Below are 26607 nucleotides of genomic sequence, written 5' to 3'. Positions count from 1 at the left end.
ATATTATTTTGCACAAAATAAAAGAGACAATAACGTGTCTTTTGATACTTTAGCTGATGTGCTATGTTTAGCTAACCTTGAGATTTGGACAACATTAACTAAAATGTCAGTCTGGGGCAAGTTGTCTCAATGACTTTGGGGCAAGTCTTCATATCTGAAAACTTGCCCCAGTACAAATAAACAAATAGAACATGCTCAAAAAACATTGAGATGAATTTCTGGAGTAGAATTCAGAGACAGTCTTATTGACCATAACAGACAGGGCTGAGAGTTCATGATTGGCTTCCATGGACAAGACTAATATGACAGGGGATTTACTGATGGTCTCCATGACCTCATCAGGACTGACAAAGCATTCTAAAATTGACTGAAGCGAACACTGGGGGGAGGATAGGAGCAGAGAATTCTGTAGGAAGTGCCATATCAAGTAGCCAAGTGGGGCATGATAGAGCTGACTCTGGAGGGCATGATGGAGTTGACACTGAATGCTTACTTATCTGCCTACTTTTCTTGGCAGTGGTTATAGAGAGCATTATCTCGGGAGGGGGTTTTGGGCTGAATGCTGGAGCATATTTGCACAGGGGTGCCAGTGGCTGAGTGGGGATGGTGGTTTCATCAACTTCACCAGCGCTGAGGGAGGAACCATCCAGCCACAATACATGGTCAATATACTGAGTAAGAGAACATGTGGTATCTGTTGCATGCACCTGATTCAAAAGATGGTCCAAGCAAGAGTCCATTGCTCCAGGACACAAGATGAGTGAGTCTGATGAACTCCTCTACATTCTCCTCTTCTGGGCAGCCATCTTGAGTATGTGTATAGAGTAATGCAGCAGGATCAAATAAAATGGAGCTCCTTCTGCTGTGTTGTCTGTTTTGTACATTGTGGTCTGCTGTTACAACAGGAAGGAGACGAACAAGGTTTGTATGGGTGAAATTACCTTCTTTACTCCACAACTAAAAAGGCAAACTCAAAATGATAAGTATCAGAAGGAACAGTCTCAGGAAGCTCACTGAAGTATCACTCTTTTCTTTTCTCTTGTGGGGATAGCCACAGAGACCCAAAAGTCATTCCAGTAAATCCAGCAGGTAGGCACACAGTTCCAAAGGTACAGAATCCAAAGAGCAACAGAGGTTCCCCCTCCACGCTCAAAGTCTAAGATTGAAGCGTGATTGAAATGTGTTCTAATCTGCATCTAATCTGCAGATGCAGTACGAGTGAAGTATTCGAAAGGGAACATCCTTGGTTACTAACTTAACCTCGGTTCCCTGAGATACGGGAATGAGTAGGCCTACTGCGTTCTGTGCCATGTTAAAAGGCTGCGCAACTCAGTCATCGCTTCAGCCGAAGTAACCTGAATCCTCTGGCGAAGCGGACGCTTATATAGCCAGAGGCCCCACCTATTCTGTCAGGTTTTGCCGTTCTTCTCGAGAAGCCCCTTGCTGCAGCCTGCAGATCAGGGTGAGGCTGCATCTGGGGTGTGGCTGCACGTGTTGCCCCGCCCACAAGTGTTTTCATTGGTAGGTGGCAAATTAAACGTGTCACACTCCTACTTGTCACTGTGTGTTGTCTTTTTTGTTTTAACTTTATAGCACAGCTATTAAGTTTTTTTTTTTAGCTTGTTAACATGATTGTTCCGTGCACAACAAATGGGCATCTATGCATTATACACTAATAGCACACATACAGTACATCACAGAAAAGTCTATTTGACTTCTTCATTTTATATCTGCAAGACATATTTTTTTAAGTGGATCTTCATCTGCAATATTGCTCTGAGATGTTTAGTATCAGATGCCAAATATACATTTAGAAAATGTCTTTAAGATTTCTATGATTTAGAATGTATGTAAAACTGGTGTATTAAAGATGTCTATAAGATGTTTGTACACAGCAGACGTTTTCCAGACGAAGCATTCATTAAAATACATCTTGCAGACATGTGTGTTAATATCAACACAATAATGTAAAAAATTCAATATGATATGAATTTAATTGACAAACTCGCTTTATTTATGATTATTATTATTTTTTTTTTTTGGAAAATCTGAGTTTATGAGGATTTTGTTTTTTTCTGCCATTGAGTCACGGTGGTTGTAAACAGACTGTGATTACAAGGAATATGAGACTACAGATATAAACTTATCCGTATTTTAGTATTATAATGAGCATGATATTTGCAACAAAAAGAAAAAAATAGTGTAGAATGCTACACAAAGTTAAAAATGCAGTATGTAGTACTGACAGTGTACTAGTTGAAATGTGAGTGAATGAAATGGGTACTGTACTGCAGTCAAAATTCAGAAATATTGGAGGGAGCTAATTCCGCCTCTTCCTCCTCAAACTCGAAGCTCATGTGGGTTTTTGATTGAGGAACAAGCACAATTTCCAATTTTCTAATTCTTATATACAAGGAATGCAACAACACAGTTAGGCTCAATACATATACAGTATACCTTTTTAAAAAAAAACAGATACACACACATATAACTAAAGTTTTCTGTTTGGTTATTATTATTATTATTATTAACGTTAAATGTTCAATCTAGGAATCAGCTTTAATGCATCTGTTTTTAAACTTCACCAAAAATCTATTTTCTCTCACTGCTTTTAACAGAGATTTCGGAGATGAAGTGTTCGCAGTGTTGTCAGGTTAGTGCCACTACACTGATTTGAGATTTAACCTGAATTGTACTTGACCCTTTGGTGCTGTTCGAGGTCTTTTTGACCCCAAATTATGTTTGCTGAAAGAAAAAAGAAAAACAAATGTTTAATTTATGTAAATGGAATATGACTTTGTACAGTAGTCAACACTTGGTAACGCAACAAAATACATGATAAAAAAGGGCAACCCTTCTACACATTCACAATACAGAAAGATTATGCTCATCTCTGGCACGTCAAACAGCCAGAGTGTTCACTCCAAACAAACAGTACATAAGGGATAATATAATTATCATACATATCTTTCTAAAAAAATCCTGGCACTGTATAGTATACTACTAATACTGTTCACTTTGTTTTTAATTGCTTATGTTGCTCTATTCTAAATCACCTGCAAAATACATAAGTGTAAATACATCAAATATAAATGTGCATACTGTAACGTGAGGGTTCGTTATGTGGTGGTAGATCACTCTTTATAATAATGAACAGCAGAATGGAGACAGAAGACTTCAGTCAAGCGGCACTTTTACTGAACACCGTCACAACAACAACACTTCCTTCCACACGGCCTTTCACGTGACATCACTAACCAATCAGAAGCAAGGACTTAAACTGAGATAAACGTGAGTGAATCAGATAGGCAGATTCAGCAGAATATCCTTACTGCATTAAATATGTAAACACATAAAGGTGTAAATAATTAACTGACTAAACATTGTAAATATACTTCTAGTATATTAACTCAAATATAAATCATATTAAATTCTAAACATTACAACTTTCCAACATGAAATATGACCTCCACTTCTAAACCTTACATTTCCTCCCCCACCCACAAAAGAAACGTCCCCGTTTCCCATCAAATAAACAAGTAACATTCACCACAGCAATAAACCAACTGTATCAGTTCAGAACATAGTCCTTAAGGAATCTTGGAGGTCTAACTGAACGTTTCCCAGGGCGTAGCAAAGAACCAGACGCCTGAGGAGTGGAGGGGGCAGTGTCAAACTGGCTTACTGGGCCAAAGGAGGGAGCTGAGCAAGACTGAGTCAGGGGAGAGCGGGATTGGGGCTGTGGTCGGGGTTGTGGATGGCCAGTGGGAGGGACTAATGAGGGAGTATTGCCCTGGCCAGATAAGGTGTAACTCCTCGTGGCTGCAAACTTTAAAGGCTTAAAGGGCAAAGCACCTGATAATGCAGTCAAATGAGGGAGTTGAGACTGCAAAAAGTCACGTGTAGGTGTCTCATGTCCACAATCTGGCACAGGAGCATAGTAGGGTCTGAGACGGTTGTAGTGGACAATCTGGGACTTATCAGACTGATCCAGGAGATAGTGAATCCTGTATGTCACTCCAGGAGAATCCACATCAGATCCTAGGCACTCTAATATTTCAAAGGGGCCTTTCCAGTGAGGAGCAAGTTTTTGTTTTGCTGTAGTGGGGTCATTTAACCAGACAAGGTCTCCCGGAACATAGGGAGTGTGCTTAACACTCTTGTCATACTGTCGTTTCTGCTGATTGTGGGCATAATCTCTGTTCCATGCAGCAGAACTGAAAGCGGACTGAAGTTTCTGTGTCAATTGTGCAACATAGTCAGCAGGAGAACCCGTAATAGACAAAGATGGTGTGTTGTTAGGTAACAGCATGTTGACAGGCATCCTGGCTTCATGACCATGTGTGAGGAAGAATGGTGTGAATCCTGTTGTAGAGTGTGGGTTGGTATTGTAAGCCAAAGCAACTTGGTTGAGGCAGTCATCCCATTCCCCAGACTGCTGAAGAAGTGTCTTGGCTAACTGATCAATAAGTGTCCTGTTGAACCTCTCAATCATGCCGTCACACTGAGGATGATATGGGCTGGTTCGTGTTTTCTGCACGCACAGCAGGTCACACAGATGTTTCATCAGGTCAGATTCAAACTGACGTCCCTGATCAGTGTGAAGCATTTCCGGAATACCATGCTCACAGATGAAGTTTTCAAACAGACATTTCGCTACTGTTATGGCGCGCTGGTCTGGAATGGCATAGAGGTTGACATACTTGGAGAAATAATCTTGGACAACAAGCACATACCTGTTGCCACGACTCGTGATGGGGAGCTCAAGTATGTCAGCTGCGACCTTTTGGAATGGCTCAGTAGCAACAATTGTTTTCATTGGAGCTCTCTGATAAGGTGTGGGACTCCGTCTGGCGTCACATGGAGTACATTGCTTGCACCACATCTTGATGTCACGTGACATAAAGGGCCAGTAGCACAGCTGTTGAGCACGTTTCAGGACCTTATCAGCAGATGAATGACCAGTTACAGGATTTCCATGCAGCATCTGAAGAACAGTGTCTTTCAAAGCATGAGGGACAATCAGTTGATGGAGCACTGATGTTGTGGATGGGTTGAAAACTTTACGGCAGAGCACACCATTATGAAAAGTAAGTCTGTGGAATTCTTGCCAAAATGCTTTCTCAACAAGTGTGCGTTTTTTCATGCGCCAGTATGGGGGTTTCTGTCCCTTAACTGTCCAGCTAATAACCTCTAACAGTACGGGGTCTCGCTGTTGTTCCCTTTTAAAATCCTCTTCAGGGAACTGCAGCACAAATGTGGAGGAGACAAACTGTTGAACACACTGTGAGGAGGTCGGAGGAGATTGTGGTCCAGTCAGGTTACAGCAAACTGGCTTTGTATCAGTACTGCAGAGGCTGTGATGTACAAAACTGAACGGACTAGACAGACTCACAGGACTCAGATCAGAATGTCTCTTGTCAGAGTGCGGATTACCAAAAGCACTGGAGGAGGTGCTCTGCTCAGTTGGTCTGATGTCAGCAGGGCGACGTGACATTGCATCTGCATTGAGATGACTGTGGCCATCCTTGTAAATTACAGTCCATTCAAAAGGATCAAGTTCAAGGGCCCAGCGTGCACGGCGACCAGTTCTGTCATTGTCAATCGGTATTTTCTTGAGACCCAGGAAAGGTTTGTGATCAGTTACAATAACAAAGGGCTGTTTGTAAAGGTAGTGGCGAAAATGTCGCACGGCCCAGACAATGGCCCAGAGTTCTCTGTCATATGTTGACCATTTTCTTTCTGCTTTTGTGAGAACATGACTAGCATAAGCAACCACTTTTTCTTGATCCCCTTGCCTCTGAGCAAGCACAGCACCAATTGCAGAGCCTGAAGCATCTGTGTAGAGGGAGAATGGCACAGTGAAGTCAGGGAAAGAAACCACTGGAGGGTTTGTGAGTGCATGTTTCAGATAAGTGAATGCATCCTGACATTGAGAAGTCCATTGGAAAGGTGCATTCTTCTCTGTGAGAGCATGTAGAGGAACACTGTGATGTGCAAAGCTTCGGATGAATTTGCGGTAATATGAACAAAGTCCCAGAAATGCTCTTACTTCTGTAGCTGACCGTGGAGTAGGCCAGTCTTGGACACTTTTCACATTCCGCGGGTCAGGCTGAATGCCGTCTTTGGATACAACATGACCCAGAAACTGTACTTGATCCCTGGCAAAACAGCATTTTGAGGGATTCAGCTTCAGGCCACTTGACTGGAATCTGGAGAGAATTTCTTCCAGGTGCTGGAGATGTTCACTGAAAGAGCGGCTGTAGATGAGGACATCATCCAAATACACTAGACATGTTCTCCATGGGAGGCCACGAAGTACCATTTCCATCAAACGCTGGCATGTGGCTGGAGCGTTGGTGAGACCCATTGGCATAACTTTAAAGTGATAAAGGCCACTACCTGTTGTGAATGCTGTTTTTTCACGGTCTTCTTCTTGCAGCTCGACTTGCCAATAGCCATGTTGTAGGTCCATTGTGGAGAACCAGGCAGAGCCCGACAAAGCATCCAGTGCGTCATCGACTCTCGGAAGAGGGTGGGAATCTTTGATTGTCACTGTATTAAGTTTTCTATAGTCCAGGCAGAAACGCCATGTGCCATTTTTCTTGCGCACCAAAACAACTGGAGCAGCCCAGGGACTGTAGCTTTCTTCAATGACATCTGCCTTTAACAGGTTGTCAACTTGAGTCTGTATTTCAGCTCTCTGTTCTGGTGTCACTCTGTAGGCTCTCTGTTTAATAGGTGTGGCCTCACCAGTGCGGATTTGATGCTTGATGATGCTCGTGCGACCTCTGTCCTCTGAGTGTTTACTAAATACTGCTGAGTATTTCTGAAGCAGTGATTTCAGAGACTGAACTTGGGAAGGGGACAGGTCGCTGTCATTTATCTGGACAGGTGGAGCTATATCATGCACAGGGGAGGTTGCACACCCTGTCCCTTCCCCTGATACGACGTCAACAGATGAAACTGAATGAAACTCACCCAGGTGTTGACCTGAATGCAGCTCAACGTCATCTCGGGAGGGATTTAAGATTCGAACCACAGTAGTACCATTCTGAACCTCACTGAGAGAATGTGCCACAATGATGTCACACAATGGGTTGGGCATGAGAACACCATAATAGTCAGTTGGCATGGGAGAAGCAGGTGTAGCTGCTGACACACAGGCTGTGATGAGAGTTTCACTCATAGCTGGAATCTTAGTGGGCGCTAGCACAGATACATTACAGCAGGCGGCCACTTCATGTCCTTTGGGCAGGAGAGGAATTTTCATGTCCCAAAGTTGCAGCATTTTGTTGTTTATGTCAAGGAGGGCATGGTGTTTCCGTAGAAAATCAAATCCAAGAATGACTGGCTGGCAAGCACCTCTGAGAATTTCAAAGTCCTGTTGCCATACCTGATGTCCAAGTCTGATACCAATCGTTAACTTGCCTAAAATGTCCAGGCACTGTCCATCGACTGAGCGAGCTGGCAGAGAGGAGGGTGTCATGGGGCGTTTTTTCAATGCTGGGTGAGAGTTACGAAAATCTTCGCTCACAATGGAAACAGTAGAACCAGAGTCAATTAAAGTGCACACTTCAATGCCCTCAACAATAGCCAAGATTGTAGAAGAGACAGAATCATCAGAGTGTGAGTCATTTTTGTCAGGCATTAACTTGGGAAAATCCTTTTGGGGCAGTGAGACAGTAGCTGATGTTTGCCCCTCAACAGCAGCTAATGGAAGTTTCCCTGACGGTTGGAATCAGAGTGCGAATATCGTTCAGGAGACTTGAAGCGAACACTACCTCTAGCATGTGGACTGGCATCCCTGTTTCCCTGTGGAGCAGGACTAGGGCTGCGTCTGTATCTGTTCGTATCATCCTTGTCATGGCGACCATACCTGGAGTACTGATAGGACTGGCGTGAGGGAGAGCGATGACGGTCACGTCTGTCATTGTCATGCCATTGACGGTCTCTCTGAGTAACAGGGGAAGGAGGACAACGGTCATAGCATGACCCTGGATCACGACCATGATACTGCTCAGGTGAGTAATTGTCTCTGCGGTGTTGTCTGTTATAATAGGGTTGTGGAGAGACACTGCGTGCACTGTATCGAGCATCATCAGAGGAAAACCTTTCAGTTTGGGAGTCCAGACGCTGAGCTAGGTGGCTGTGTTTCTCTCTTAATAGGTGTACTTCACTTTGTAAACTGTTGACAGTAAGAGTCAGCTGCTCAACTGCATGCAGAAGCTTATCATCAGTAGATTTAGGACGAACCATAGCTACCTGCTCTGAAGCGTGAGAGTGTGGAGACCCTACAGTTGTCAGTTGGAGTGCTGCACGCGCCCTCTCACACCGGCTGGCGATACGCAGGGCATCCTCAAGATCCTCTGCACCCATCTCATGGACTTTTGACTGAAGATTTGGGTCCAAGCCAGCAACAAAGCGGCGAAATTTTTCACCTTCCAGTGCATTGTGGTCATAGTTTGGAAAGGCTTCTAATACAAGACGAGTGATGTCAGCACTGTACACATCCAAACTTTCACCTGGTCGACGAGGTCGAGCATTCACATGTGTCTGGAAGAATGGCAGGGAGTATATTGGTCCAAAAACGTCCCTGAGTTTCTCCTTTACTGAATCATAGTCCTTCTGGATAGAAGAAGGAAGGCTGTCCCAATACAGAAATGCAGCATCTGCTAGGCGAGTAGGGAGGACAGAAGCCATCACCGTATACAGATCTGTATCAGTTGAACTCATAGCCTGCACTGCCACTTCAAAACGTCGAGACCAACTTGTGAATGATTCAGTCCCATCTCCTTTAAAAGCAGGTGGAAGATCAATTTTTAGGGCACTGGAGACAGCACATGTGGCTAGAGAAACAGCACCTGTTGATGTAACGTTAGCATCGCGCCGTCGTCGCGTGGGGGAAGACTGCAGCCCAGTTTCACTTTCATCAGCCGACATGGTGACAAAATATCCAGTCCCAAAACTCACAAAAAGCACGTAAAGTGGAAAAATAAATAAGTAAACAAATACCGCAATAGTCCCTTAATATCTCCACAGTAGTTGTTAGTAAATCCACTGTTCACAAAGAGTGTAAAATCCAGATAGCGCACAAAAAAAAAATGACCGCATCCACAGTTCGTAGGAATAAAACCACCAAAATAACACCACACTGCCACCAAATGTAACGTGAGGGTTCGTTATGTGGTGGTAGATCACTCTTTATAATAATGAACAGCAGAATGGAGACAGAAGACTTCAGTCAAGCGGCACTTTTACTGAACACCGTCACAACAACAACACTTCCTTCCACACGGCCTTTCACGTGACATCACTAACCAATCAGAAGCAAGGACTTAAACTGAGATAAACGTGAGTGAATCAGATAGGCAGATTCAGCAGAATATCCTTACTGCATTAAATATGTAAACACATAAAGGTGTAAATAATTAACTGACTAAACATTGTAAATATACTTCTAGTATATTAACTCAAATATAAATCATATTAAATTCTAAACATTACAACTTTCCAACATGAAATATGACCTCCACTTCTAAACCTTACAATACTTTTAATCCAGGAAGGAGGAAGGTGCAATGACCTTCCAGCTACCAGATCAAACCAGAACCAGGATTCTCAGGTGAATATCTTTTATAAGATCATATATATTTAAGGTGTTTTCTTGCAATGCTATCAAAGATTGCCAATTTTTCATAAATATTTATTTTGTACATATTTTTATAACCTAGAATGCAGAAGGGTTTGAAGAAACTTCTTTCAATGGATCAAACCCGGACCACAAAACCGAGTAATCACATGATAGCATCATTTACTCAACTTAGTGATACTGAGAAAATCCCCTTCATACTTGGAGAAAAAATGACAACCCAGCTGCACTAGCTGCAAAATTTGCATTACCCTTATGAATAAGAAGCACTGCATGAAAAGCTGCGTTTCCGGACTGTTCACGTCAGCGTCCAGAACCATGGTATAAACCCGTACGTGCTCCAGCGTTTCTGATTCCTGGAGACTATCGGAAACGGACTGTTCTGTGTGCAGCGGTTTTCCAGTCCGCTCACTAACGCGATAAACTCCCAGACACGGACAGAAATGTTTACTCACTCACAGGTAAATCCACGTACATCCCTGTGCATGACAATAGTCTCCGCAAAATCCAGGCAGTTAAATTTCCGTAAACAGACACTCATATCTCAGTTAATGTCTATAAATTACTGTAGCCTACACTTAATATGTTTTAAATGCTACAGGCCTTCCATAAAAAAATGCGTCATATGCGCTCAACTGTCAACAAAGCCACAAACAGCAAGGCATCAACACAACTCACAGCTGTTTTTGTTTTGGGATAATTTTTACTGAAATAAAACAGCCTGCTGTTGAACTGAGGTCACATATTTATATATAATAGACAGAATAAGCATATTTGGCCTGCTGTCGTCTGGGAATGGAGGTGAGAAAAGCGGTGATATATAGACTTCCTCTGATGCTAATTGGTTGGATTATCTGAAAATGTTTCTCCTAAACTTTGTTAAAATAAGCTTCATTAAAAATTGGAAGAAAAAATAAATAAACAAAGCTAGTCAAAGTGATTTAGTAACTGAATAAAAGATAACTTTAGTAATAGAATGGTATTCAAAAAATGTGTTCAAGTTACCAGATTGATGACTGTTCTTTAAATACCAGCAGTTTTCCTGAAGAACGGCAACCTTTGATATCTGACCTAAACACATTAAATATATATACACATTAAAACATATACATTAAATCACCTCAAAATACAACAAAATACATTATAGATTTCTAAAAATTAAAACTAAAACACTGACATATTATGATAGATTAACAAATGAAGACACACCATTTCTCCTCCAAGGCTGTCTCAGGTGAATCAGAAGTCAGCTGCAGTGTTTGGAGACTCTGAAATCAGAAGAGCAGAATGTGTCTATATGGGGAATATGTTACCAACTAGAGCACGATAGGTAAATTAACATTAATTAATAAACATGTATATTGTACTAAAAGCTTACTTTTAAAAATGTATCATTATGTTGCAGTTGCTAAGTTAGCAGTTAATCAACCATAGTTTTTCGTGGTAGTTTATTTGTAGTAAAACTGCCGTTAGTAGTCAAACTGCCAAAGCAAAGAAACATAGTATACACTTATACTATTATAAAAGCATGGTTAAGATACACGTCTAGTGTGTGCGATAAGAAATATTCTGTATCCAGAAATCTCTGTGCATCTCAAGTGTTTGGTCGTGTGAGGAACTCAGCACTCTTGCCTGGGAAATTTTCTACACGGGTCGTACACCTTAAGTGTCACTGAAATTTTCCATGTCAGATTTATCTTGGAAATTACTCTTTTCATGCAGTGAAGTTTTTTTTTAAGTGTGCTATTAGTATGCTTCTTTCAAACTAAATAATTTAGTCTGCTTGTTATGTATTTTTCAGAAATTAGCTTTATGTACTTTTAAGAAATATACTTCAAATGACATTTCAGTATACTTGACATATTATGAAAAAGTCTATATATATTTGAGCTATACTTGTGCTCCAAGAATCTGTTTTCTCATTGTTAAACAGTAGGGGGCGCTAGTACACATCTTCTGTAAAGAATTTCCAAAAACAATGTGAAGAATAAACCGAAACAAGAGATGTGCCTTGTCCCATACCCACACTTGCGGTCTTGGCCACTTGAGAGCACGTGTGCGAACAGGAAGTAAGTGCGCAAGACTGTACAGATCTTAAAAACACCAAAGCACAGTGCCCTTAATGCACACTGAAGCCACACTATCTCAAATACCGCTCCGGAGCGGTATTTAAGACTTGGTGTATCCCATTATGCGTCATGTTGTGGAAATAAATCGCAGGATTTTTTGCCAAGGTCAAGAGAGGTCAAGGAAACCTTTCCAATGTAAATGAAATATGAATAATAATTAAATATTACACATAATTTATTAGTTAAACAAAGTGCTACACATTTTAATGGTGCATCTAGTATTTGGATTTTTTTAGATCTGCTTTTTATAAAGTATTTTTCCAAAACTAAGTTTCATTAGTATTCATGTGCCATGGGGGTGAGGTCTAAGGGTTAGGTAACATTTGTGATGTAGCCATGTGCACTTACTAGACTGTCTCATTGTATCGTTTAATGCTGAAGAAGACTCTAGCCTAATCGCTTGTTAAGTCTGACGTCACGTAGCAGCGCTTCCGTGTCCAAACGCTCTATCAATTACCACAAGAAAACAACAAAAGGTGCTAATGTAAACTAACAATGTGATGGAATACTAGCGAAAAAGTTATAATCTTAACCTTTAACTCCATACCGAAGTCCCAGATAGCCAGACAATGAAAATATAAATATAAAAAAAAATATTAAAATTATTTGTATTTGTGACACTGTGAGCACGGAGACTGTAGTGTATACCTTAAGTTTGAAAGCGTTTAGCTTAAATTATTAATATGAATAAACAGCTGCTGAAGTCGTATTCTCAAATGAAGCGAGTTGAGGTTTGCACCCGGAAACAGCGCTTCTTACGTCATCACTTAACAACCGAATAGAGCATCACAGTCCCGCCCACAGCCCGAGGAAGCTTAGGAGCCGGAAGTAAATATCCCATTCATTTCTCCTATTGACTTTAGGAAAAATCCATATCTAAAGAGTTTTAGAGCATGTCTGAGGATAACCAGCTACAGCTGAACTCATAAGCATACAACACATTATTTTGAGTGAAAAAATTAAGAGAAAATCCAAAGAAAGTCAAAGGTACAAGACTGTGTACTGTGTACTACTCATCCCATAAACCACAGAGCCTTTTGAAATGACTTCCAAATTTGACGATGGCAGCACAAACTTTTTCCTCCAGTGAATTTTATTTTATATATGTGCAGTAATAGCAGTTCTTTCAGTATTAATCATTTAAATAAATAGTATTTTATATAGGTATTGTGTATTGATTTTTATATTTATCATCGTGTATTTTATAGATTGTGTTTGTGTGTGAAAGTGGTTAATGATAAAGTCAGCAATGGTGCAGTGCTTTGTACCTGACTGTAATCACCGCTCGTCAACACGTTGTTGCCATAACACAAATGTTCAGTAAATGGACAAAAAGGTCTGCCTAGGCTAAATATTGTTTTGACAGTGGCATCATAAAATGCTTGATATGACTCATAGCATATGAAGGCTACAGTAGCCTAGCTAAAGTGGACGATAATGCTAACCAACATTACCAACCTCTCTGCAAAACTCACCAAAACTTTCTAGGTCTTGTCCCTCATGCTGGCCTTTACAAAACCCACAAGCTGACCCTCGGACACGCTACACTCAACTAACATTACATGACCCGATCTGAAGTGGTTTTCACACCTTTGAACACTTTTGTTTTCCTCATTGAAAAAAGCCATCATGGCAGCCAAGGAGATCATGATTGCATGTATGGTTACGTTTTTATGGCTTATACCCCAACTATCAATGGAGAAATTGTATTGAATTTTTACTTCCGGCAACGGTTGTGGGCGGGACTGTGATGCTCTATACAAGACTCTCAAGGACTGAACAAGGAAAGACACAGGCTTGGTAGGTAGCCTTCCGTTTTAGATATAAAACAGTATCAAAACTGTGTAACGTTATAGAATTAATGTTGACCAATGAAGAGGTAATAATTACTGTCAAGCTTTGGGGTGTTGATCGAGTCCATCTACATTTTGATGATCATTCTAAATCCAATTCAATATCTTTTTTTTTCAGCTTTTTGTTCAAAATGTTTTCTTTCTTTCTTTTGTTAATGAAACTTTCCCACAATCAAGTGTTTAAAAAAAATTATGCATGATGTTATAATAAAATGTTTTTGTTTACAAGCAGAGACCATGTTCTTTCTTTTGATGTTTTGTATGTTCAGATATAAAGTAGTATATTTGTATGATGTAAATTTCACTTAAAGAATATTTGCCATATAAAACAACTAAACCAGTAGTTACACTTAAAAAAATGTCCTTGTAAATTAACGATAATATACTGGCAACAGGGTTTCAAGCATAGTATCGTAATTTTACAGTTTTATAACTGTATTCTGAATTACATATTTTTTGTAAATTAACGGTAATATACCGGCAGCAGGGTTTCCAGCAGTGCATGGTAATTTTTCAATACATAAAATGCTACTACAAGTATTTAATTAGTAAACTATCAGTGTACCTGTAAGTTCACTTTTAGTATGGTTGCAGTACAAACTACAACTATTGACTTAAACTGGTTGTGTACTGAAAGATTACTACAGTTATTCTTGAAGCAAACATAAAAGTATACTTTAATATGCTAGAAAGGGAACACTGATACAAGTAGAACACTGATATATGTATACTTACTACATAAAGTATACTTAAAAATATACTTGAAGTGTACTACTTTAAGGGGAGCCATTCAACTAGTTAAACATGATTAACTCTAAGCTGACTCACTTTATCTTTTCATGTATTTAAATCATATTATGTTTGATCTATATGTTTTCTTCTACTGTTTATTACTATAATTTATATATATATATATGCTTTGGCAACCTTGTGTTACACAGTCATCTGAATAAGGTTTTATTGAATTGAGAGAGAGAGAGAGAGAGAGAGAGAGAGAGAGAGAGAACGCGCACGCGCACGCGCACGCGCCCAGTGCAGTGCAGTGCAGTCCAGTTCAGTGCAGTACACTACAGTACTGTAGGTTGCTTTGCTGTCTGTCTATCTGCATTGCAGCCCAGCGCTGGCTGCTGGAAGTCAAACTCAAATGGCGACGTCCAGCCCCAGCAGTACCCCATCTGCATCAGCCTCCAGCGCACAGCACCACCAGACCCAGAGCCAGCACATCAGCACCATGAGCAGCATGCAAGGTCAGACACCGCCGAACCGCGCATCCATCCACCCTACAATGAGATCCAACGACCGTTTACTCGCATCACATGAGACTCAATCGCGCTGCATTACTAGCCCCGTAGCTTTAACTAAACCATCGATCTCAGTTAGGATTTACAAGCTGTGAATTGTATGTTTTAACGTAGAAACCGCTGTTAAATTGCTTTATACTAGTAGGTTTAATTCTAATGTAAGCGTCCTGTTAGCCGCACGGCTAACCGCTTCAGTCAAACACTGACAGGCCCGTGAATATTTAATTTTTTTAACGTGATATTACATTGTTTACTACGTAACCTATGTATAGCTGAATAATTTGCAAGCCCATGTCGTTTTTAGTATTACATCAATTCGTTTTATGTCATTGTTCGTTTACCGACTGTCATTGGAGTTTGTTGACATTTTTAGCTGGATGGCTAACGATAACAGGCTAACGATACGATGCTAAAATGAACTCAAGATAAATGCGAGTGTTTTTCGGGGGGAATTGAAAAGCCATTTCTTAATAAATGGTTATATTTAGATGTTATTTGATTTATCTGTGGACCAAAGAAATAAGAATGATTTCATAAAGAAAACGACACTGTTCAATGGTAAGATCACTGACAGCTTATCTGTCATAAACCAGCGCTTCTCAATATTTTAGATGCCACGGGCCCCAACATATGATCATCCTCGCCTTATATAGTTCATTGTGTATGTACCCATTCATACATATTTATTTTAATGTAATTTTTATTTACTCACTCATTTTATTTAGTTATTATTATTATTGTATGTTTTACACTATTTCTCTCTAAAACTTTCCACGGGCCTACTGGCATCTTATGGCCCCCAGTTTTTACACAAACTACTGCATAAATGTTTTTAGGATTGTAATTTGGGTAGTTTTAAGACTCCGATTGCAGCTTTATATATTCGTGATTGAATATGAATGATAGAATGTGTCATTTAAAATAGATTATTATATACCAACACTTTAAATTTTAGGTAGAATGTGGATTAGTTTAGGACACTAACCAGCTTGAAAATGTGATACTTTGCTGTATTTAACATCAAATGTGGAACTGTGTGGAAAACAGACAGCTCTAATGAGTTAGTACTAAAAATGTGACTCTTTAAATGAGTTATTTTGGACTTGGTGTGGTGAAGTGGTTAAAGATATGTTGCCGGTAACTGAAAGCTTGCAGGTTTGAACAAGTACAACGATGTGCATGAATTGTGTTTATCATAAAGTCATCACCAAGATCATTACAATTGCTGTTTTGTTTGTCTTGTTATTAAAGATGTTTCAGTTCCACTTTGAGATTTAACTGCATATCTTTACCGTGCCATTAACTGTAATCTCTTATGGGTCAGTTTTCCTCTCAAATTTGCTAGGCCAACCTCAGTTGCCTCTTTAATGAACCTGGGTATTCTCTCCAAACTGATGCACTTCATTTTGATTTTCAGACATCAGCTCATGCTGGAGGTTTCAGAGTGATTCAGGTAGTTACTGACTTTACATTGAACAGTTTGGACATGGACATTGTATGAAAATATAATTGTGTTTTGTCTTTAAGAAATGAAGCCATCTTATTACAATTTTACAAATGACAAATACTATCATGTAATTAATTAATAAATACAAAATAGTGCAATTTATGTACTACTAATTTATTAATATCTAAATTAATGTACAGTAATAAGAACTATAAGATTACTTTTTTATTACATTTTTTATCATTATTTGTGATTGTTCATTCTAGTTTTTATAATATGGTTATATTATACTACTATTAATTCATGCAGAATAAAAAACTAAATAATAATAATTGAAGTATGTTTATATTTTAAGGGGATTAAATAGAAATGACTGTAGAACAGAGAATTGCTATAGAATTACATCTACACAAACCTGATTTTGGGTTGAAATATGAATTTGCGTTTGTTTTTTAGATTCATTTTTGGGTGCATGTTTACTGATTTTTATTGTTATTTTTTGTCTATGTAATGCATTTTTACACTGTTCTGGGTTGATTTCAGCTTTACAGAATATGCCCATATTGAATTTTAACTCTTGATTGAATCTCAATAGAAACCTGTTTAGTTCGTCTGTTTCCTCATTTTCCTGTGCTTCTCCAAAATCTCCTGCATCTCACCGTAGTTCCTGTATTTCCTGAAACTGCTGTCTGATGTGATTCAGCTTTGCTTGGGAAGCTTTATGCATTGGCTTCACATTTACACGGGAAGAGGAAACTGATTTATCAACCCATGGTTAATGAAGTTCATCTCTGCGTTCTTGTATTCAGATAAACTTGTTGCCTAAGACGTGTATCATCTTCATTATGGCTTTGTGTTGCAAAACTTCCTTATTGTCATAAAAAAAAGATTATAAGAGTATGTTTTAAAAGAAAATACTATTTCTGTTCTGTCTCTCTACTGTCTCTCGAATGTGTAACTATGTAGCAATTTCCGAGTGAACATTTTCCAAGTGTATTTGTCCTGAAATAACCTAACATGAATCTTTCTCCAACATAGTCTGAAGTTCCCAAACTCCGAGCTGGACGGATTCTTTTAAACCTATGTATTTAAGCAATGAAACTCAATATTTCCCCTCATGATATTTCTCTCCCTTTATCTCTCGTCTCTTCTTACCCACAATCCTCCCTGATGGCGGACCACGGTGAGAGCCTGTGAAATTGTTTTCCCAAGAGCAACCGCTGTTTATATATTCCCTCTCTGAACCGTTTCATTTGGATTTTCCCTCCTTCATCTCTCTCGTAGTCTGGTGTTTTCCTTTGTTTTACGTTCTGCTGGTTTCCGGTTGCTGTTGTGTGTGAGCCTCCTCTGCATGTGCACACATTTCCCATGATTCCCGGTTCACTGATGCACATCCCGGCACAAAGGTTTGGTTTGAGCGAGCTCTAGAAGCTCAGTGTGAGATCCGTCAGCTGGTTTTCTTGGATTTTGAGGTTTCATTGAGACTCCATAGCTATGAAGAGCAGATTATGCAGATTATATTAGCGTTGGACTAGAACAGATGTTCAAACCATGTGTCCGTTGTTCTTCTCACCACCAGGGTTTCAGATAAACCTGTCTGGACTTCATCAAAGTAAGCCAACCCTTCTGAAACGTGTCTGTTCGCTGGTTTCGGGGAGACTAATGGGTTTCTGCTGGACTTGTGCCGGTCTAAAAAAATCAAAAATCATACTGACGTTTGTCATCAGGTTGTATTAAGTCTATATCAGCATTATTTCAGCCACCCTTCTCTCTAGATATTGTAATTTAAGCCATTAAATAACACATTGGTAGGCAGTATTTCCATTCGGTAGCTGAAATGTTCATATATCTGTTTTGAAACAACAACATAAAGAGGGTTTTATTGAGAAATCGGCACAAGTCTAAGACTTTGAGTTTCCATTGATAAAAAGATTCCCTCTTGGACAGTCGATTTGATCAAAATCAGCCTGCACTTGATCAAGATCTCTTTAATGATCGCGCATGCATTGATCAATGGTTCTCATACAGTAATGGAAGCTCTGGTTGTTGTTTTAGACGACTTTCTACTAACCGGTGCAGTCAGGATTGTCTTGGGTGTTGTAGCCGTCTTCCTGTTTTCTTGGGTTTGCATTTTGTTTAGTGTTGGAGCACTGCTGGGATGGTTTTGGCATGAGCATCTCGAACAAACACCAGCTTGTTGGGACATGGACGCACATGCCGTGAGATTTCAGAAATGCCGTTCCTCTGGTATTCGGATCCTCACATTCTTGTGGTGGAGGGAAAATAGTCCTCAAGTTCTCGGAGATGTGCTTACACTCATTTCCCAGTTATTTCATGAATCTGAAGGGCTTTTTGGTGCTTAAGTGTTGTTTGTTTTAATTTAACATTGTTTTTGTTTCTCTTGTGTCTTATTACTTCATTTGAATTTATTCACAAGTTAGCAATTATATGGAGACACAAGCATTAATTATAGTTTTAGAAAATACTGATAGCTCCATAAAGTCCCATATTTCCTTGAAATTGTGGATTGAGGTTAAATGTGTTTGTTACGAGAAGAGCAGAAAAAGTCACAGAAATGCCTTGTGAATTATTATTATTATTATTATAGCGAAAGAAAAGAAACTGAAAAAAGGCAAACTAATTACTTTTTCCCTTCTCAGAATTTTATTTTAATATCTATAGAAAGCTGCTTAGAGTTACAGACCAAAATACATTGATAAAATACTGAAATAAGAAAAAAATCAATTATTATTTAATGAAAATTAGCTGGATTGCCCACATTTATATTCATTTTTATTAATTCCGCAGTCTGATCGATATTTTTCCCTACAAACCAGTAATAATCTTATATTTTTCTTTATTTGTATGAATTTTTCTTTATAAAGAAACATAAAAAAGTAATATTATTTGTGGTTTCCGGGTTTTTTGTTTAGTTTTTTTTTGTTTCTGATTAAAGAGATTTGGTGGAAAAAAACAGTGACTGAAACAGTGACGTTTAATTTCTTTGATAATGTGTTTTGAAGCATTTTCACAGTAAAAAAATAACTTTTTTGATTCTACAGTAAAATTACTTAAAATGTATTAAGGTGAAATATCAAGCATACGGAGTTCAATTAACCAAAATGAATTGTGGAAACATTATTTTCAGTTTTTAACTAATAAAAGTCTAATTTTTCGTTTTGGTGTTTCTGTTGAACAAATCCGTCACTGTTTCTCTCATGTTGCATTGGCTTCATTTTGGTGCTGGATATTTTTAGTGCTTATAAAAGTGCACCTCTTGTAGTCAACATGAACCTTACAGTTTGCACGAATCAGATTCACGTATGATTTTGTGTTTGGGTTGTGTTAGGTTGTGTCTGTGATGAAGGTAAGTCCGTCTTTAGTTTTGGTTCCAGATCATCTGTTTTGTGTCCGGATGTGATCAGATCTTTTCACCGCTCTTTTGTCTGTCTGGCGTGGAGGTAGATGGGGAAAGATTTGCTGATTTGGTTAAACGCAGGGTTTGTGCATGTCAGATTGCAGTCGCTGTCCTCTGCTGCCAGATTTGCTGAAGCCATCATCACATCACTCTCAGTGAAGATGTTTCACAGCTTCAGCGTGCTCTGATGGCTTCAGGAAACCTGGCTCTTGGGTTCCTCTCCTGGTGCTCAGATGTGCATGTCTCTAGTGAACTTTGGTCTCTCACATCTTCCATGGCTTAGTTAGAGATCTCATCCTACAGCAACCTGAACAAACTTTATCTTCATGCTACATGAGTGTGTTGGTTTGGGTGTGAAAGTGTTGTTTCCTGACTCTGGTGTTTAACCCGAAGGTCTCTTCCTCCTCTGTCAGGTAAACGTAAAGCCCTCAAGTTAAATTTTGCCAATCCTCCGATCAAACCTACTTCCAGAATCACTCTGAACACCGCCGGACTTCCTTTCCAGAACCCACACATGTGAGTACAGAGCATCTGATGGCCAGAGACACTTACAGTTTAACTTTCGCTCTTCACGTGCATGTGTGTGTGTGTTTTCAGAGAGCGGCTGCGGACACACAGTATCGAGTCGTCTGGGAAGCTGAAGATCTCTCCCGAGCAGCACTGGGACTTCACAGCCGAAGACCTGAAGGATCTCGGCGAGATCGGCCGAGGAGCGTACGGCTCCGTCAACAAGATGGCGCACAAACCCAGCGGACAGATCATGGCCGTCAAAGTGAGACACGTGTCATGAGTTACTGACCGCACACTTTAGGTTGTCTTTGAAAGTGTGTGTGTGTGATCAATATAGCACACAGCCTTTTTGAAAATGCACACTTTTCCACGACTCTGTTTGTGTGGCAGAGGATCCGGTCGACGGTGGACGAGCGCGAACAGAAGCAGCTGCTGATGGATCTGGATGTGGTCATGAGGAGCAGCGACTGTCCCTACATCGTCCAGTTCTACGGGGCTCTTTTCAGAGAGGTTTGTCCGTCCGCTCTGCTGTCCGTCTCATGCTTTTCTGAGAGAGTCTTTCTTCTCAAGACGCTTGCTCTGTCTCTGTCTTCCTCAGGGGGATTGCTGGATATGCATGGAGCTCATGTCTACCTCCTTCGACAAATTCTACAAATACGTTTATTCCTCTTTAGACGAAGTGATTCCAGAGGAGATTTTAGGGAAAATAACATTAGTTGTGAGTTTTCGTTTCGTTTGCTCCACGTTGGCATCGATTAAGTGATGCGTTGATTAAAACGCTGTGTTGTCTTTCTGTCGTTTCAGACTGTGAAAGCACTTAACCACTTAAAAGAAAACTTGAAAATTATTCACAGAGGTAAGAGAAGCAGAAAGAGCGGTGTATTTTTGTCTGCATGTTTCGAGTGGGTTTAGATGGAGTCCTGTTTTGCTCCATTCTCTCCGCAGACATAAAGCCATCGAATATCCTCCTGGACAGGAAAGGCAACATTAAGCTGTGTGATTTTGGCATCAGCGGACAGCTGGTGGACTCCATCGCCAAAACCAGAGACGCAGGCTGCAGACCGTACATGGCAGTAAGATTTATTCAGTTATTTATTCATTACCACTACCATTCATACGTTTGAGGTTGGTTCGATTTCGAAATCTTTTAGCTCACTAAGGTTGCATTTATTTGACCAAAAATACAGTGAAAAGTGGTATGCAAGATGCCGTTTATTCCTGTAATGCAAAGCTGTATTTTCAGCATCATTGCTCTCAGTGTTGCATGATTCTTCAGAAATCTGTCTAATATGATGATGTGCTGCTCAAGAAACATTTCTGATTATCATCAACGTGGAAAACAATTGTGCTGCATCATATTTTTGATGAAACTTTGATACGAAATCGATTCGTATTAATATGGTATGAACTTTGATGTGACTTTAGTTTTTTCAGGATTCTTCGATGAACAGAAATTTCAAAAACAGAAATGTTTTGTAACATTATGCATGCCTTTTATGGTCAGTTTTGATTCATTCGATGTGCTGCAGATAAAAATAAAATAAAATAGAATAAAGTAAAATAAATGTTAATACAATTTTTTTTTAAAGATGCCATTGCTATTTTTTGTAAAAAAAAAAAAAAAAGATATAATAATAATAATAATAATAATAATAAAAATATAAATAATATAAATAATGTAAATAAATAAATACAGAAATACATAAAATAATACTCATTTTAACATCAAATTGCGTGTGTGTGTGTTTTCATAATGATTGGGGAAAAAGGTACTTGCAGAAAAATAAAAATAAAATTCAGTAAAATTCATTTCCTGCCATCCGTTCTGAAGCGGAGCGTGTGTGTGTGTGTGTGTGCTGTAGAGTGATGTAACTGCAGGAGTGTCCATGAATGAAGCTCCGCTCTGCAGTGGCTCTGCTGCTGATGATGATATCATGCTCTAATCTTAGCTGTGATCTCATCATCATCATCATCATCCCCAGAGTCTCCTCACTGCATTATGACATCATCAGTGTGTTGACTGGGCTGCACAGCTGTTAGTATGTGACACACACACTCTGCTGCCGTCTGATGGAAGTGTGTGCCGGGAGCACATCTGTTTTTGTGGTGTTTGGGTCTGTAAAGCAGCTGGACGCAGTCAGACACAGACAGTCTGATGTGCTGAAAGAGCACTCTCTCAGTTAAACGCTTACGTGTTCATCAGGAGTGTGTGTGTGTGTGTCCTGAGAAATGAACCCATGATCTCAGCTTTTCTACATGATGCTAGCACAATTAACCTCAGATATCATATGCGTTTATGAATGAATTTGAATATTCATAGGACGGGACTTTATATGTCACAAGAAGAAATTTTCTTTGCCAGAAAATTAGATAAAAAAACAAAAAAACAAATGATAATTATTATTTTTGCATTTACAAGAACATCATGTCATGTTGATCCATGCCAAAAAACGCATTAAAAATGTAAGAAATGAAATTGTTTCCTCAATGAAACATTTAATCTCAACAGTGTGAGGTATCTCTGATTGATACAGAAAAAAAAATCAGAAATGGAGGATTTTTCTTTTTAATAAAATAAGCATCTAATAATAATATTTAATAATTTTTTTAAATCACATGCACTAGGAAATTACTTTTTATTAGTAAAATAATTAATAATACTGTATTTCTATTTAGACATTCACATTAAAGCAGAATATTCCTGATTTCTTTATTTTTGAAAATGTTAATGTAATGTTATTTTTATCAATCCAAACAAAACAATATTATTACTTCAATTATTACTTATTACATAAATATAACTTCCAATCATGAAATATATTTATTGTTTTTATTAATAAAAAACAACGCTGCATAATAATAATAATAATAATAATGCTGTCAAACGATAAATTGCAATCAATTGCTCCTAATAGCTTTTGTTTACGTAATATGTGTGTGTAATGTATATATTTGTTATGTATATATATAAATACACTCACACACATATGCATATGTTAAAAAAATGTATATATTTCTATTCATGTATACATTTTATTTTATATAAATAGAATATTTTTTATATATAAATATAACGTGCATGTGTGTTTATAATATATATACATTTGTATAGACGCATTACATACATTTTAACTGAACAAAAACATATTTTGGGTGTGATTAATTGTTTGAAAGTATTAAATAGCAGTAGTAATAATAATAATAATGATGTTGATGTGTGTGTTTGTCCCTCAGCCGGAGAGGATAGACCCCAGCGCTTCCAGACAGGGTTACGATGTGCGCTCAGACGTCTGGAGTTTGGGGATCACCCTGGTGAGGATGATGATCTGTCATGGGATCTGAAAGTGATTTCTGTGCGTGTCTGATGTGTTGCAATGCTGTTTCAGTATGAACTGGCCACGGGACGCTTCCCCTACCCCAAGTGGAACAGCGTGTTCGATCAGCTGACGCAGGTGGTGAAGGGCGACCCGCCGCAGCTCAGCAGCTCAGAGGAGAGACAGTTCTCCCCCAAATTCATCAACTTTGTCAACCTGTGGTGAGACACACACACGCACACTGAGCTCTCCAGCGTTTCCTCTTTCTCAGAGCTTGCTGACTCAGCAGACAGGATGTAATAACTCTGATTTATTGTGCGATCACATGACGCACACGACGCCTCCTGCTGCTCATTCACAGCAACTGCAAGAGCTCAGGCTTGAGCTTATGATCAATCTCACTCCGAAGGGTTTTAATCAAATCTTTTCTTGTTTTAATTTCTAACAGCCTTACAAAGGACGAGTCAAAAAGGCCAAAGTACAAAGAGCTTCTGGTGAGTACCTGTTTTGAACATCTTGTTATTATATTATATCATGACAATTATATTGTATCATCATATTTTATATATCTTGTTATGATATTAAAAGTGTTACTTGCATGAAAGTTGAATGAGAGTTTCTACTGTTATGGAAAACCTAGACATATGAGAGAAATTTCAAATAGTTAGGACCTGAGGAAATATGATAATTATGCTATAAAAGATTTAATTAGCTAGAAATTTGCTTACAAAATTGTTTACCAAATCATTGTTCAAATAAAAAGCCATGGAAATGTATTTATCCAGAGGTGGAGGAACTTTTAGACAGCATTTTCTTCAAATAAAATAAAATAATAATTTATTATTAAAAAGCTTGATATATGTATGTGAATTTTCCAGTAGTTAGTTATTGGGAGATTTTGACTTATAATTATTATTATTATTATTACTAATACTATTAATATAATTATTATTTTACTCCCAGATAGCAATAACATATTTAAGAGCTTGACATAATTAGAAATGACTTCTTAATATCTTATTCACTTACATAACGTGGGAATCTTGACTCTTATATAAATATGATATTGATTATTGATATGTTATTGAGGCTACAGTAAGTCAGTGTAGGAGTTTTTAGCCTATTTTAAATGTGATAAAAGCACAGGTTATTGGAGATGTGCATTATAAAGGACACAAACTCTCAAGAGGGTGCTGTTGAGTGAAAGAAATGAAAGTAAAGTGAACTTCTCTCTGTGTCTCAGAAACATCCCTTCATTCAGATATACGAGGAGCGTTCGGTGGACGTGGCCAGCTATGTCTGCAAGATCCTGGACGAGATGCCCGCGTCTCCCAGCTCCCCCATGTACGTGGACTGACACGGGGCACAAGCGTTGGTGTAAACACAGAACGGCAGTATTAAACAGGAAACCGTACACGAGAGCACCGCGGCGTTCAGTTTGAGCTCGACTGTAAAATACCTCCTAGCCCACGTCCCTCCCTCTCTCTCTCTCTTACTGTCTCTCTCACACACACACACCTGTAAAGCGCAAACACACACATGTCTGACGGCGGTCTGATATCTCGCGGATGCGGAATAGTGATTTTAAACTGATATTAAATAATGAAATAATAAATAAGCCTGGAATTGTATTTATACTTCTGAAATCAGTTGTGGAATATTTGATTCGGAAAGCCTTCGACGTACTGGAAATCTGCTCGTGTCTCGTCCCTCCTCTTCGTGTATGTGATATTAAACGTGTTTTGTATGTAAAGGTGAATGATGATGCAGAGGTGGCCGGGGTTTCTGTAATCCTCACTGTACAACGACTATGTGCTGATAATATAAATAAAACTGAGGAATATGGAAACGACTCTGTGTTTGGTGCTTTGTAGAATGCAGCGAATCTTATCAAATAATTTTATATTTTGCATAATGACTCTATATGTTGTTTATTTACTGCACTGATGTTTTTAAATATTAATATGAGTGATTTACAATGTAAGTTTGATTCTTTGATTCTTCAGTATTATATTTTAAATCTCTTTTTTAGATTTGTAATGTAATATATATGATTATAATTTTTATTTAAATATGAACATTGTTTTAATTGTTTATTATATATATATATATATATATATATATATATATATATATATATATATATATATATATAATAAACAATTAAAACAATGTTCATATTTAAATAAATAAAAATTATATATAATTTCATTAATATTGTGAATACAAATGCTATTTAATGTATTTTTATTTGATGTTTTTAATGTAATATATTTTAAAATAATGCAGTGTTTTATAATTTAATTCTTAAATGTTATATCACTTTTTTTATAATACAGATCTTTATTTTTCATTATTTATAATTTACGTAATATAAATAATTATTAAAACATGGCATTGTTAAAAATAACAATGTTGATAATTTGATATGGATACTATTTACTATTTATATAATTTCGTTTACACTATTTTGGAACAAAAATACATTATTTTAATGATTTTAAAATACAAATTTTCTTTGATACAAATTTTTTCTCCTCCAGAGGGCGCCTGTCGGCTCCGAAAGCTGATTTCCCATTTCTCCATGTTCAAATTTCAAGATGTTTTTTCGTTTTACTTCAGAGATTTGCCAACTTTAAAGTATAGTCCTTCAAATATATTTAAAAAGACCGAACTGATAAGTAAAATAGAAATGAGAAAGCATTACAGCAGTGTCCATTAAACGATGGTTTATATATCCTTTCCCAGCAATCGCGAACGGCTGTGGTTGGTCCTTCTGACCAGCGCTGAGAAAAGTAACGGATGTAGATGACAGCGCTCTCAATTACTTGTTACTTTTCTCAGCGCTAATCAGAATGGACCAACCGCAGTCAAGTTTGCATCGAATTGAAATCATTTCGGATTGCTGGTTTCACATCTGAACAATCAAACTGGTGAACTTTAATAGACATTTAATTAAAAATACGCAGTGAAGAGTTAAAAT

General features: G+C 38.4%; 2 protein-coding genes across 10 annotated transcripts in view; both read left to right on the top strand.

Moving 5' to 3' along the window:
* Positions 1-12357, top strand: part of LOC113067559 (uncharacterized) — a 35754-nt gene extending 23397 nt beyond the window's left edge. The window contains exons 14-16 of the mRNA XM_026239931.1: positions 2619-2653; positions 9566-9625; positions 9735-12357. Coding sequence (XP_026095716.1) covers positions 2619-2653; positions 9566-9625; positions 9735-9797 — 158 coding nt within the window. The 3' untranslated portion in view covers positions 9798-12357. The remainder of the gene's footprint in view (positions 1-2618; positions 2654-9565; positions 9626-9734) is intronic.
* Positions 12358-14652: 2295 nt separating this feature from the next.
* Positions 14653-25476, top strand: LOC113067838 (dual specificity mitogen-activated protein kinase kinase 4-like). 9 transcript variants are annotated; one of them, XM_026240319.1, is made up of 14 exons: positions 14653-14881; positions 16353-16388; positions 17962-17994; positions 19732-19749; positions 20214-20316; positions 20398-20572; positions 20701-20820; positions 20909-21028; positions 21115-21166; positions 21256-21383; positions 23545-23622; positions 23697-23845; positions 24073-24118; positions 24868-25476. In XM_026240319.1, the coding sequence occupies exons 1-14, from the start codon at positions 14779-14781 to the stop codon at positions 24979-24981; spliced, it is 1275 nt and encodes a 424-aa protein (XP_026096104.1). In that variant the 5' UTR covers positions 14653-14778; the 3' UTR covers positions 24982-25476. The 9 variants fall into 9 exon arrangements, with proteins under 9 accessions (XP_026096104.1, XP_026096106.1, XP_026096105.1 ...); XM_026240321.1 differs by lacking the exon at positions 16353-16388; XM_026240320.1 differs by lacking the exon at positions 19732-19749.
* The last annotated feature ends 1131 nt before the right edge of the window (positions 25477-26607 follow it).

Source organism: Carassius auratus, linkage group LG28B, assembly GCF_003368295.1.
Source record: "Carassius auratus strain Wakin linkage group LG28B, ASM336829v1, whole genome shotgun sequence".
Taxonomy (NCBI): Eukaryota; Metazoa; Chordata; class Actinopteri; order Cypriniformes; family Cyprinidae; genus Carassius; species Carassius auratus.
Note: the sequence above shows the minus strand (reverse complement) of the source record. Positions and strands in the feature narration are given on the sequence as shown.

What these genes read in the sequence shown, in the direction of transcription:
- LOC113067838 (XM_026240319.1), top strand. Translation starts at nt 14,779, where the DNA reads ATGGCGACGTCCAGCCCCAGCAGTACCCCATCTGCATCAGCCTCCAGC. An exon ending in ATCAACTTTGTCAACCTGTG is followed by an intron (nt 23,846 to 24,072) that starts GTGAGACACACA and finishes AATTTCTAACAG; the next exon opens with CCTTACAAAGGACGAGTCAA. An exon ending in CAAAGTACAAAGAGCTTCTG is followed by an intron (nt 24,119 to 24,867) that starts GTGAGTACCTGT and finishes TCTGTGTCTCAG; the next exon opens with AAACATCCCTTCATTCAGAT.